The sequence below is a fragment of the Centropristis striata genome, chromosome 3, assembly GCF_030273125.1.
Source record: "Centropristis striata isolate RG_2023a ecotype Rhode Island chromosome 3, C.striata_1.0, whole genome shotgun sequence".
NCBI lineage: Eukaryota > Metazoa > Chordata > Actinopteri > Perciformes > Serranidae > Centropristis > Centropristis striata.
The window spans coordinates 22,289,066-22,301,200 of NC_081519.1; the positions used below are offsets into that span (position 1 = coordinate 22,289,066).

The 12,135-nt window shown below is 37.8% G+C and overlaps 1 protein-coding gene across 1 annotated transcript; it reads right to left on the bottom strand.

The window, feature by feature from the left end:
* Positions 1-2,743: 2,743 nt before the first annotated feature.
* On the bottom strand, positions 2,744-4,872 carry LOC131964307 (proline rich transmembrane protein 1B-like). Its single transcript, XM_059328415.1, has 2 exons — positions 4,712-4,872; positions 2,744-2,990 (listed from the first exon to the last, which is right to left on the bottom strand). The coding sequence occupies exons 1-2, from the start codon at positions 4,823-4,825 to the stop codon at positions 2,844-2,846; spliced, it is 261 nt and encodes an 86-aa protein (XP_059184398.1). The 5' UTR covers positions 4,826-4,872; the 3' UTR covers positions 2,744-2,843.
* Positions 4,873-12,135: the final 7,263 nt, after the last annotated feature.

Consider the following 12,135-nt stretch of genomic DNA (forward strand, 5'->3'; position numbering starts at 1 on the left):
AAGTAATATGGAATATGGATCATACAGATGATATTGTTCATCCTGCTGGCAGATTATTATTAATCTGTCTGCTGATAGATGTGAGGCATGGGAATGTGTGACAATCACACACTTACTGGCAGAGAGCTGCACACACACACACACACACACACACACAACCACCACCACACACCCACACCACAACATCCTGCCTAAGCTGCTGCAGAAGTTCACACCACTGCACACACACTCAGCTCAGTTTCACTCTCAGTTGTGTGCGTGTGTGTGTCTGCATGGAAAATGGGGTCATGTAAACACTTACTGTTTCCACCGCAGAAGCTGTTCTCATGAACTGAGACTCAAAGTGATGCATGCAATTAGTGTCATATTTTAAAATAACACAGTAAAAAGTCTGAGAGCAAAAGTTTTCAAACAATATACAAGCACAAGTTATTTTACAGGTAGTTTCTTCAAAACTAGTAAATATCTGTATTTAAAATATATATCTGCAGAATAACTAGTTTTCTTTTTTTTGTACAATTTCTTTCTAATGTTACATTAAATTTAAAGTTTCACTGTAAGAAAAAAGAAAGTTGCATTAATTTTGTGAGTATTTTTGTATTTTTACACAGAATTCACTGTAATTTAACTTTCAAGAACATTAAGCAATATAATATGAATGTGAAAAAAAACCCCTATAATTTCCATTATATTAATTTACAGTTTTCAACATATTGGTTAATATTTGTGATAAAAGTTTTTTTTTTAAATGGCATTTGTGAAACAAGAAAAACCTGTAAAAAAAAAAAAAATCAGGACATTCCAGAGAACTGAAGTGATATTCAGACTGAAACCTCCCGCGGTCAGAGGACACAACAGACACAACCAACACAACAAACGACACACTGGGGCATCCCGGTGGCTCACACTGGTAGAGCACGTACCATTAAGGCTGAGTCCTTCCTGCGGCCGACCCAGATTCGAATCCGGCCTGAGGTCCCTTTACCGCATGTCCTCCCCTCTGTCTCCCCCTTTCTATCTATCACTTCCAATAAAGCAAAAATTGCCAAAAAAAAGAATCTTTAAAAAAAACAAAAAACAAACGACACACTGAGATGGAACTCATCCTCGACAGGAAGCTGTGTGTGTGTAAAAACTGTAAATAAAAGCAATATTTTAAATAACCTGCAGATGTGTGTACATACCATACTAATTGTGTGTGTGTGTATATATATATAATCCATTTTAAGATGCTATTGCTGTTGTTTGACTTTTCCTGTTCCACACACACACACACACACACACACACACACACACACACACACACACACACACACACACACACACACACACACACACACACACACACACAGCTTCCTGTCGAGGATGAGTTCCAGCTCAGTGTCCTCTGACCTCAGGAGGTTTCAGTCTGAATATCATGTCAGTTCTCTCGAATGTCCTGAAACATTATAGATTTTTCTACAGCATTGTCTTAATGTTTTTGCATGTTAAATAACAGTGAATTCTGTGTAAAAATACAAAAAATACTGACAAAATTAAGGCAACTTTTTTTTCTTACAGTAAAACTTTAAATTTAATGTGAATTTTCCAATTTTCCAAACAATTCCCCTCATATTCAAGTAAAAAACTTTAGTTATATTATTTTATGATATGATATATTTCAAATACATATATTTACTAGTTAGATTTAAAGAAATTACCTGTAAAATAACTTAAAAACATTCTTTTACTTTAATTGAAAGTCTCAGTTCATGAGAACAGCTCCTGTGGGGACCACATTTTACACGCACGCACGCACTGTTGCTGAGAGAATAACAGAGGAATTTAAAATATAAAACATATTCTGGTTTGTTTCACACTGTTTCGTTAATTACATAATTCCACATGTGTTCCTTTATAGTTTTGATGTTTTTAATATGATGTGATGATGAAACAATGTTAAATATAATAATAATAATAATAATGATAATAAGATGTGGTGTTTCAGAGAGAAAACACATGCATTATTGTGTCCTCTTGTGTGTGTGAATTGTTGTGCATCCTGGGGTCCCTAAACAGTCTGTGAGCTGCATAAATGGGGTTTGACTGGAAAGCTGAGACTCTTGTGGATTCAATGAGCCCAATGTTCTTCATGTGTGATGATGTTAGTGAGTGAAACTTGAGCTCAGTGTATAAAATGAGCTGCTGTGCCCTCTAGGATAATCACAGCCTCATGAAACTTTACAACTACAAACTAGAGACCTGGAGCATTCAGAGGATGGATGGCTGACTCACTAGATTCACAATAAGCAGCAACACAACACAAGTGCTGCCATACAATCGCACTAAATAAAATCTACCAAAAGTCAAAAGTTTTTGAAAGCAAATCACGAATGTGGGATTCTGGAGGAGTTTAACCTTTTTTGATCATTCTCTACATTTAAAAATGGTTAAATTCAGTTTGTGTTACACACGGCAACAGCCCAAAAACTGCTGCAGCAACTTCTGAGACAAACCTGAGCTTGAGAATGATAAAAGAGGTTTTCTATGAGCTTTATCGTTTGACCTTTCTTTAAAATGAGCAGAATATTTTAGATCATATATTATATGATAACTCTGTCGGGGAGAACGCGTCCTGTCTGTCTGTCTGTCTGTGTGTGTCTCTGTGTCTCAGCAGGAAGTTCAGGTGTGAAGTGTGTTCATGTTTGAAAGAGACAAACAGCCAACATGAAGTGAAAGTTGTTTATTGCAGGGGCCACAGGAGCAGACAGAGACATGTTTCAGACAATGGAATCAGATCAGTTTAACAGTTTCTCTGCTCTGAGAGACAGAGAGTCACACTGTGAAGATGTGGAGCAGGAGCATCACTGCTCCTTCTGCTGAGTCTTGAGAACGATGAAGATGATGAGCAGGATGATTCCACACACCAGAGCGATGACGTTTAAGGTCCGGGCCGTCCGTGATGCCTCCAGGGCCCGAGCTCCGTCCCCGTGAGTGTTCGCACTGTCCGCCTGCACAAAGAACAGAAATATCAACATTTATCTTATTTCATTTCATGTGTCGAAACAAATCTGACATCAACAGAGAAATTAATCTTGTGCAACAAGCAGAATGAAGCTGCGTCACAGTTTGAGTCCCATCGCACTGAAACCCGGCAAAATAAAAGCCCACTACATATTCTTTATATTTCTTATTGTCTGAATTGTTAATATTTTCAATATTTATTGTTATTTTATTTCAACTGTGAACTGTCCCCGCTGTGGGACTCACAAAGGAACATCTTTATATTTTAAAGTTTTAGATAGAAACATAAACTTTCTCTAATCATTTTAAACATGATTATTATTTGAAAGATGTGAGAAAAACAACAGAACTACACTGTAAAAGTTAGATTATAAGTTATTTTCCAGAAATTTACAGATTGTTCTTGTTCTTCCTACATTAAGTATTGAAGAAAGTGAATTACTGTTATTACAAATATTAACCATGAAATATAAATTATAGATTAGATTTTTTACAGCATTTATAATTTATTCCTTTTTAACATTTTTGCATCCTATAACTGTAAGAGATAACATCCCTACATTAATGGTTCCCCCCGTGCAAGGTATCATTTATTTATAATGAGGCATTATAAATTCCCTATATATTTTGGTGCTCCGTGTGAGGCATAGTACAATTGAATATTATTTAATTGCTTATTGGTCTTGAATGTTAAATTTCAGTGAGTTCTGCGTAAAAATACAGAAAGTAATATATTTAATTAAAGAAAAAAATAAACTTTATATATTAAATACAGATATTTACTGAATATTATCTGTATTTTTAAAGAAATTGTTTGTAAAATAACGTTTTATGTTTATTCACTGAAAGTGTTTTTGTTCCAGACTACTTACTGTTTTTTCAGTGTATTTAATCAGAATAAATAATAAATAAATAAATCATGTCTGATAACTTTCACATTTAACTGTTCAATGTTTTTCTCTCAAAAGTTTATCAGTGAATGAGAAACCATAAAGTTATCTGATCTGATATCTGAGAACTGCAGGAAACCTCAATGACTCATTCTGACCAATTCTTCACAAAGCAGAACTGAGATTTAGCTTTTACTTTAGGTTTATTTCACAGAAGAAGAAGAAGAAGAAGAAGAAAAAGAAGAAGAAGAAGAAGAAGAAGAAGAAGAAGATTGCTTTTTTTCCTTTCATATGACAGGAAGTGTTTGGAAACGTTGGCTGCAACGTTTTACAGTTTAAAAAAAAAAATGTTTATTTTTATTTATTTATATTTTAAATTTAAAGTTTTACTTTACGGTAGAAAGTCTGACAGCAAAAGTTTCCAAACACTTACCATCAAAAAACAGTAAACAACTTTAAGTTATTTTACAGATAATTTATTTAAAAATACAGATTTATACAGTAAATATCTGTACTTAAAATATAGTTTTACTGTCAGAAAACAGAAAGTTTCCTTAATTTTACATTCAGTAATCTGATGCGTATTTTCTGTATTTTTACACAGAATTCACTGTAATTTAACATTAAAGACATTAAACAATACCGTTAAAAAAATATATGTAATGTCCCATTATGTAAATTTACATTTTATGTTTAAAATATGTAATAAAAGTATTTTTTACTTACATTGTGAAATAATGCAGTACATTTCTCTAATATATATATTTTTCTCTCCAGTGTAACTCAGTATTTGTTGAGTGTTTCAGGTTGATACTGACCTTGACGGAGTAGATGATGGCGGCGATGCCCAGCGGCAGGCAGCAGCACAGTGTGTTGAAGATGGACCAGCCCAGGTAGGTGGGCGCTATGTCGCGCTGCTGACCTCGCTCCATGTCCCCTCGTCTCTGCTCGGCTGAGAGGCTGCAGGTCAGGACCTGCACCTTTATCCTCCAGGGGAGGGGTTTACCCAGCCAACCAACAACACACACACACACACACACTACATGGCAAACAAGGTACCAGTAGGTGCAGTAGATAGAAAACCAACAAGACCCAGAATTTGTGATATGCAGCTCTTAAGGCAGTGTCTGCCGTTGACTTTACAAACACAAAACTATTTTGTACAAACTTTTTTGTTTCTAGGATTAGCAATCCTGTGAATCACTAAACTAATATTTAGTCGTATGACCACAGTTTTTTATAACTGCTTCACATCTGTGTGGCATGGAGTCAACCAACTTGTGGCACCTTTCAGCTGTTATTCCACTTCAAGATTCTTTAACAACATTCCACTATTCATTTACATTTCTTGGACAGCGTTAGCTGATACAAAGTGCTGTACATGGCAGGACAGACCAACAATAAAAACAGAACAAGCAAAAACAACTAAAACAAAACGAGTCTCATGCTGGGTAAAAACCAATAAATAAAAGTGGGTTTTAAAATGAATCTCAATTTTAAAACTAGTCTTAATTTTAAAATTAAACTTAATTAAAAAAAAACAAAAAGAACAAATAAAAACAAATAAAACAGAGCAAAGGCTCATGCTGAGTTAAAAGCCAGTGAATAAAAATGGGTTTTAAGATTACTTTTAAAAGTGGACAGTGAGGAGGTCTGCCTGATGTGCAAAGGTAAAATGCTCCAAAGGCTGAGAGCAGCGACAGAGAAAGCCCGGTCCCATCATCGACCGACCGGAGGCAACGTGCAGGGGCGTAGGGGTGGAGGAGCTCAGAGAGGTAGGGCGGGGCGAGGCCATTTAAAGACTTAAAAACAAATAAAAGAATCTTAAAATGAACCCTAAATTGCAGTTTAGGGCAGCCAGTGGACGGAGGCCAGAATTGGTGTAATGTGCTCCCTCTTTCGTACTCCAGTTAGCAGAAGGGCGGAAGCATTCTGGACTAACTGGAGACGTGCAAGGGAGGACTGGCTAACTCCGAAATAAAGTGCATTGCAGTAATCCAGCCGAGAGGTAATAAAAGCATGGATTACTGTCTCAAAGTGCTTGTGTGCAAGAAAATATTTCACTTCAGAAAGCTGCCGGATGTGAAAGAAACAAGATTTCACTATTGCACTAATTTGGCGGTCCATTTTAAAATCACTGTCCATTTTAAAACCCAGGTTTGTGACAGTCGACTTTGTATAAGCTGCCAAAGGACCCAAGTCGACAGGGCAGGATTCACACGAGCCACTGGGGCCAAACACAATCACCTCTGTTTTCTCCGTGTTGAAATTGAGGAAGTTAAGGGCCATCCAGGCTTTTATATCATCAAGACAGGCCAGCAGGGGTTTAATAGAAAATGTCTCACTTTTCCTCAGGGGGACATAAATCTGGCTGTCGTCAGCATAATAATGGAAAGAGACGCCATGTTTTCTAAGGATGGACCCTAGGGGCAGCAAGTAGAGGGAGAAAAGCAAAGGTCCTAAAATTGAACCCTGTGGGACCCCATATAAGAGCAGAGCAGTGGAGGATTCACTAGCCCCAAGACCAACACACATAGTCCTGTCCGCTAAGTAGGACCTAAACCACTCCAGTGCGCTACCACCAGTGCCCACAAGCTGCAGACGCTTTAACAGAATAGAGTGATCAACAGTTTCAAAGGCAGCGGTCAAGTCGAGCAGCACAAGAACAACATGGTTGCCACTATCATTTGCCATTAAAATATCATTAAAAACTTTTAAAAGAGCAGTCTTCGTGCTATGCAATGTTTTAAAACCAGACTGAAAAACCTCCATTGTACTGTGTTCATCAAGGAAAGTCTTTAGTTGTGCATAGACTATTTTCTCCAGGATTTTGGAGACAAATGGCAACTTGGAGATGGGCCTGAAATTTGCTAAAACAGTGCTGTCAAGGCCAGGCTTCTTCAGCAAAGGTTGTACGACTGCATGTTTGAGGCTTGTGGGGACAACACCAGAGGACAGGCTGCAATTTACAATAGTTAGAACTGAGGGCCCTAAGGTAGAGACATTTTTTTTTTAAAGAAGTGGGGCGGGACCACATCACGAGGGGAACCTGAGACAGAAGGGTCAAAGGTGGGTGGAGAGATGAGAGCTCTTGTGGAGGCAACTTTGTCAATGAAAAAGTGCAGAAAACTGTTACACACAGCGATGGATGTTTCTAAACATAGAGGCTATGGGACATTCAGGACAGAGTCAATTGTTCTGAACAGTACACGGGGGTTCTTGTAGTTTTTTGTGAAAATACATGCCAGATACTCTCTTTTGGATTCCTTTACAATATTTTGATAAGATCACCAGCAGTCCTTTAAAATCTGGAATGAAATCTGCAGCTTGTCCTTTTTCGACCTGCGTTCGGCTCTGCGACATTCCTGTCTGGCTGCACGAGTTCTGTCATTAAACCAGGGTTCAGCTCTAGCCTTGGACTGCCTGGGTTTTAGAGGAGCCACAGAGTCCATTATAGAAAGGCAGGAGGAGTTAAACCAGGAGCAGAACTCCTCCGTATCAGCAGTGGCTGAATCGGGGCGCACACAGACAGCAGAGAAGGCAGCAGAGAGGGGTTGATAGCACGACAGAGCCTGACAGGTGAACAACGTTTAGCCAGCACACAGAGAAAATCAACGCTAATTAAGACTGGTGCATGATCAGAGAACACACACTCACCAATCTCTAATTTTGACACGGTCAGACCATGAGCAAGAACTAAGTCTAATGTATAACCATGCTTGTGCGTGGAGCCAGACACACACTGCTTCAGGTTAAAAGAGTCCACAATGTTTAAAAAGTCCTTCACCATAGGCTTATCAGGACAGCACACATGCAGATTAAAATCGCCGACAAGAAGGACATGATCATAGTTGGGCATCACTCCTGCAAGGAAGTTTGAAAACTCACTCAAGAACTCCTTATTGTATTTTGGGGGCCGGTAGATGACGGCACAGAGCACCGGGCCTGAGCGACCAACCTCGAACATAGTCAGTTCAAAACTGGAGAAAGATGCAGGACACAGTTTGCAATTAAAAGTTCCTTTAAAAACAGTCGCCGTTCGTCCACCTCAGCCCAGTGCCCGCAGAGAGTTAAAATAGGAACAATCAGCCGGTAAAAGTTCTAAAAGTGGGCTGCACTCACCCGCATTCATCCATGTCTCCATCATGCAGAGGAAGTCCAGATCACGGGAGTCGAATAAATCCCTTAGGATGAAAGTTTTGTTTGCCAGCGATCTGGCGTTAACCAGGCCAATTCTGGTCGGAGCTGGAGCTTGTGGCCCAGCAGATCGCTGAACGCGGAGCAGCGTCCTCAGGTTGTGGCGATTGATCCCACGCCGGTGGAGCCGCGGGGAGACGAGGTTGCGCAGCTGGAAGATCCCTACATCATCCAAAGTTTTCTGTCCATCATGGTTAAAGGCACTTAGGTCTATGGCACTTTGTCGCAGATCTAAGAGGGACTGACGATCATATAACAGCAGAGACTTGATCTGAGAGGTGTTAAAGCTTAAAAACACTAAAATCACAGACAAAAGTGGGAGCAACAGACGGCATGCCGCACACACTGGCGCCATCTTGAAAAAAAGTTGTTGGTTTGGAACCAAGATTTTGCTCATTTACTTGTGTCTTTTTGCTTGTTTACTAGTGTGTTTGGGGTCATTGTCTTGTTGAAACACCCATTTCAAGGACATGTCCTCTTCAGCATAAGGCAACATGACCTCTTCAAGTATTTTGACATATGCAAACTGATCCATGATCCCTGGTATGTGATAAATAGGCCCAACACCATAGTAGGAGAAACATGCCCATATCATGATGCTTCACTGTCTTCACTGTGTACTGCGGCTCAGAGTTTGGGGCTCGTCTCACAAACTCACAAACTCCCTTGGACCCAAAAAGAACAATTTTACTCTCATCAGTCCACAAAATGTTCCTCCATTTCTCTTTAGGCCAGTTGATGTGTTCTTTGGCAAATTGTAACCTCTTCTGCACATGCCTTGTTTTTAAAAGAGGGACTTTGCGGGGGATTCTTGTAAATAGATTAGCTTCACACAGACGTCACAGCACTTCCAGGTAACTCCAGACTGTCTTTGATCATCCTGGAGCTGATCATTGGCTGAGCCTTTGCCATTCTGCTTATTCTTCCATCCATTCTGATGGTTGTCTTCCGTTTTCTGCTACGTGTCTCTGGTTCTGCTCTCCATTTTAAAGCATTGGAGATCATTTTAGCTGAACAGCCTATAATTGTTTGCACCTCTTTATAAGTTTTCCCCTCTCCAATCAACTTTTCAATCAAAGTACGCTGTTCTTCTGAACAATGTCTTGAAGGACCCATTTTCCTCAGGCTTTCAAAGAGAAATGCATGTTCAACAAGTGCTGGCTTCATTCTTAAATAGAGGCCACCTGATTCACACCTGTTTTTTCACAAAGTTGATGACCTCACTGATTGAACGCCACACTGCTATTTTTTTGAACACACCCCTTTCAACTAATTGCCCAATTGCACAGCCTTAAGAGCTGCATATCATGAATGCTGGGTCTTGTTGGTTTTCTGAGAATCTACTGCACCTACTGGTACCTTGTTTGCCTTGGAGCAAAAGTGTAAAAATATACTTAAAACCTGGATTAATCTGGTTAGTCACATTGGACTGCTATTGTTTTGAACACTACTGTATATATATATATATATATATATATATATATATATATACACACACACACACACACACACACACACACACACACACACACACACACACACACACACACATTTGTATATATTCCTGAATTTATTCACCTGCTGAGAGTTACTTTTTATTTTACGGGCTTTTCTTGTTTTTTTGTGCAAATACCATGAAAAGGGTAAATGACTTTTACAGTGAATTCTGTGTAAAAGTCCACAAAATAAGCGTCAAATTGCTAAGGAAACTTTCTGTTTTTCTGACAGTAAACATTTTAATTAAATTAAAAAACAAACAAAAACGTCAACAGTTTCTATCCACTTCACTGATCTCAACTTCTCACTTTACTGAATTCTAGATGATTTCTGCACATTGTGCACAATATGTGGAGAAAGATGGTTTTACTACATTCAGGACACTTGTAGGCACTTGGAAAAGTGTTTATATATACATTCTGTTTTATTACAATTTAAAAAAATGTATCAGAGAAATTCAACTTTTTTCTGATTCCTGTCTAACTAACTGTGTTATTCTGCACAAAGACATGTTTGAGTTGTTCTGATTAAGCTGCAGGACTTGCAGATTTCTATATATGAATCTTTATTTTCCGTGTCCAGGCTGAGGACATCGTCCTGTGCTGCGGTGAAGGCGATGAATGAACTCCTTGTCCACAGAGCTGCAGGACTTTTACATATATTTATATCTACAGTCATGGTTTTCTTGATAATTTTGGTTATTACCATGATAACCATATTAAATGTCTAGATATCAGCTCTTGAATTAAACTCTTACCAGCTGTTTTGGTTGTTATAATTATATTTGTCCAAACAAATGTACCTTTAGTTGTACCAGCCATTAAAATTAACAAGAAATTAAAGAAAAACGATGGTCCAATAATAATTTAAATAATCTTCCATGACTGTATATATGTTGTACTGCAGTTGGAGTAGCTGGTGATGCAGCAGACAGATATCGCACGTCTTTCATGTAAAGACTATTTTATGTTTGTGCAATAACATAAAAAATCAAGTTAAAAAAATGTTGATGAACTGAACGGTTGAATAATGTGCACATTACTAATCATTTTTATCGATGTCTTGAGTTTTCATTATAATAACACTGTATGTAACTCACTGAAGAGAATTTCTGCTCTTTAATAAAACATATTTCTCATCAAAGTACTGAACCACAGCAGATTCACATCCAGCTGAAATATCACAAGCAGAAATCAGGTTTTTCTGCAGAATTCTGTTGAATTTATGTTTATCAATCTCTGAAGTGTTTTAAAAATGTGCAGAAACACTCAAACTGGATTTTAATGCACTGACAGAAACATTATGATAATTATGATTTAATGATGAATATCAATAGAATGATAAGTAATATTATTATGATAATGGATATTATGACAATAAATTATATTATGATGATAAATATCACCTGCAGGACATGAACAGTGTGTTTGTGTTTGTTGAAGGTCTGACGCCACCTAGTGTCAGAAACTCACTCACACAATCTGCTCTCCATTATTATTATTATTATTATTATCATTATTATTATTATTATCATCATCATAATAATAATAATAATAATTATTATTATTAGTATAGATAGTTTATTTAATAATAATTTAATCAGTAATCAGAAAAGGAGAAAAAGGAAAATAAAACCTGAGAAAATAAACTTTTAACATAAAAACATCAACATTTTTTAAAAGATTATAAAGTCAGATAATCTGCACATCAGTCAGATCAGAAACTTTTTTGTGAATTATGTTTTTTATCTCTGAATTTAATGTTAACGAACACCGTGGGAGTCAGATTGTTTTTAAACAATATTATTATTATTGATATGCAAATCATCAACTTTAATTTAAAGACAAAGATGATGAAAAGTGAAATCATAACGTGATTAAAGTGTCTGACACTGACAGTTTATTGTGCTTAAAGTTAAAATATGAAACATTAAAGTAAATGATGATGATGAAAGTCTGCAGGCTCTCTGTGAAAGAATTACATTTTAACAAGCTGTTTATTTTCAGGGAGTTTATGAAGCTCTGTCATATTAATAAAACATTATTTGATCTCATTAAATATGGACTTCAGGTGTAGCGACTGATGGAGTAGGACGCGCCTCTCTGAGCTCCTGCAACAACCTTCACAAATTCTATTTTAGGCACACTTTTTGTATCTTTTTTCGGTGTGTTTTCCCCACCACCATAATCTCAATTTATAATCTCATAATCTCAACGGGACAAGGAGTGCCGCAGGCGGCACTCCTTGTCCCGACTATAAGGGCGAGCTGCTCTCGTCACTCCGCGTCGAGATGACGGCTATTTTCAAAACTGAGCTTCAAGTGGCCTTGACCGAGAATTTGTCAAACATTAAGACTGAGCTAAGGGCAGTGAAGTCGGAGTTGTCTGACAGCATTACAAACATCCAGTCTGATGTGTGCGCTCTGAAGGGCAACGTTGGTGAAATGGAAACATCGCTTTTCTCCTGCACTGACGACATCACTACCTCACAAGCTAAAGTGGAGCGTCCGTCAACAGAACTGATTAGATTTGACAATAAATGCGAGGAT

Coding starts and splice junctions, on each gene's coding strand:
- LOC131964307 (XM_059328415.1), bottom strand. CDS start 4,825: ATGGAGCGAGGTCAGCAGCGCGACATAGCGCCCACCTACCTGGGCTGG. Junction 2,991..4,711: donor CCATCATCTACTCCGTCAAG/GTCAGTATCAAC, acceptor TTCTTTGTGCAG/GCGGACAGTGCGAACACTCA.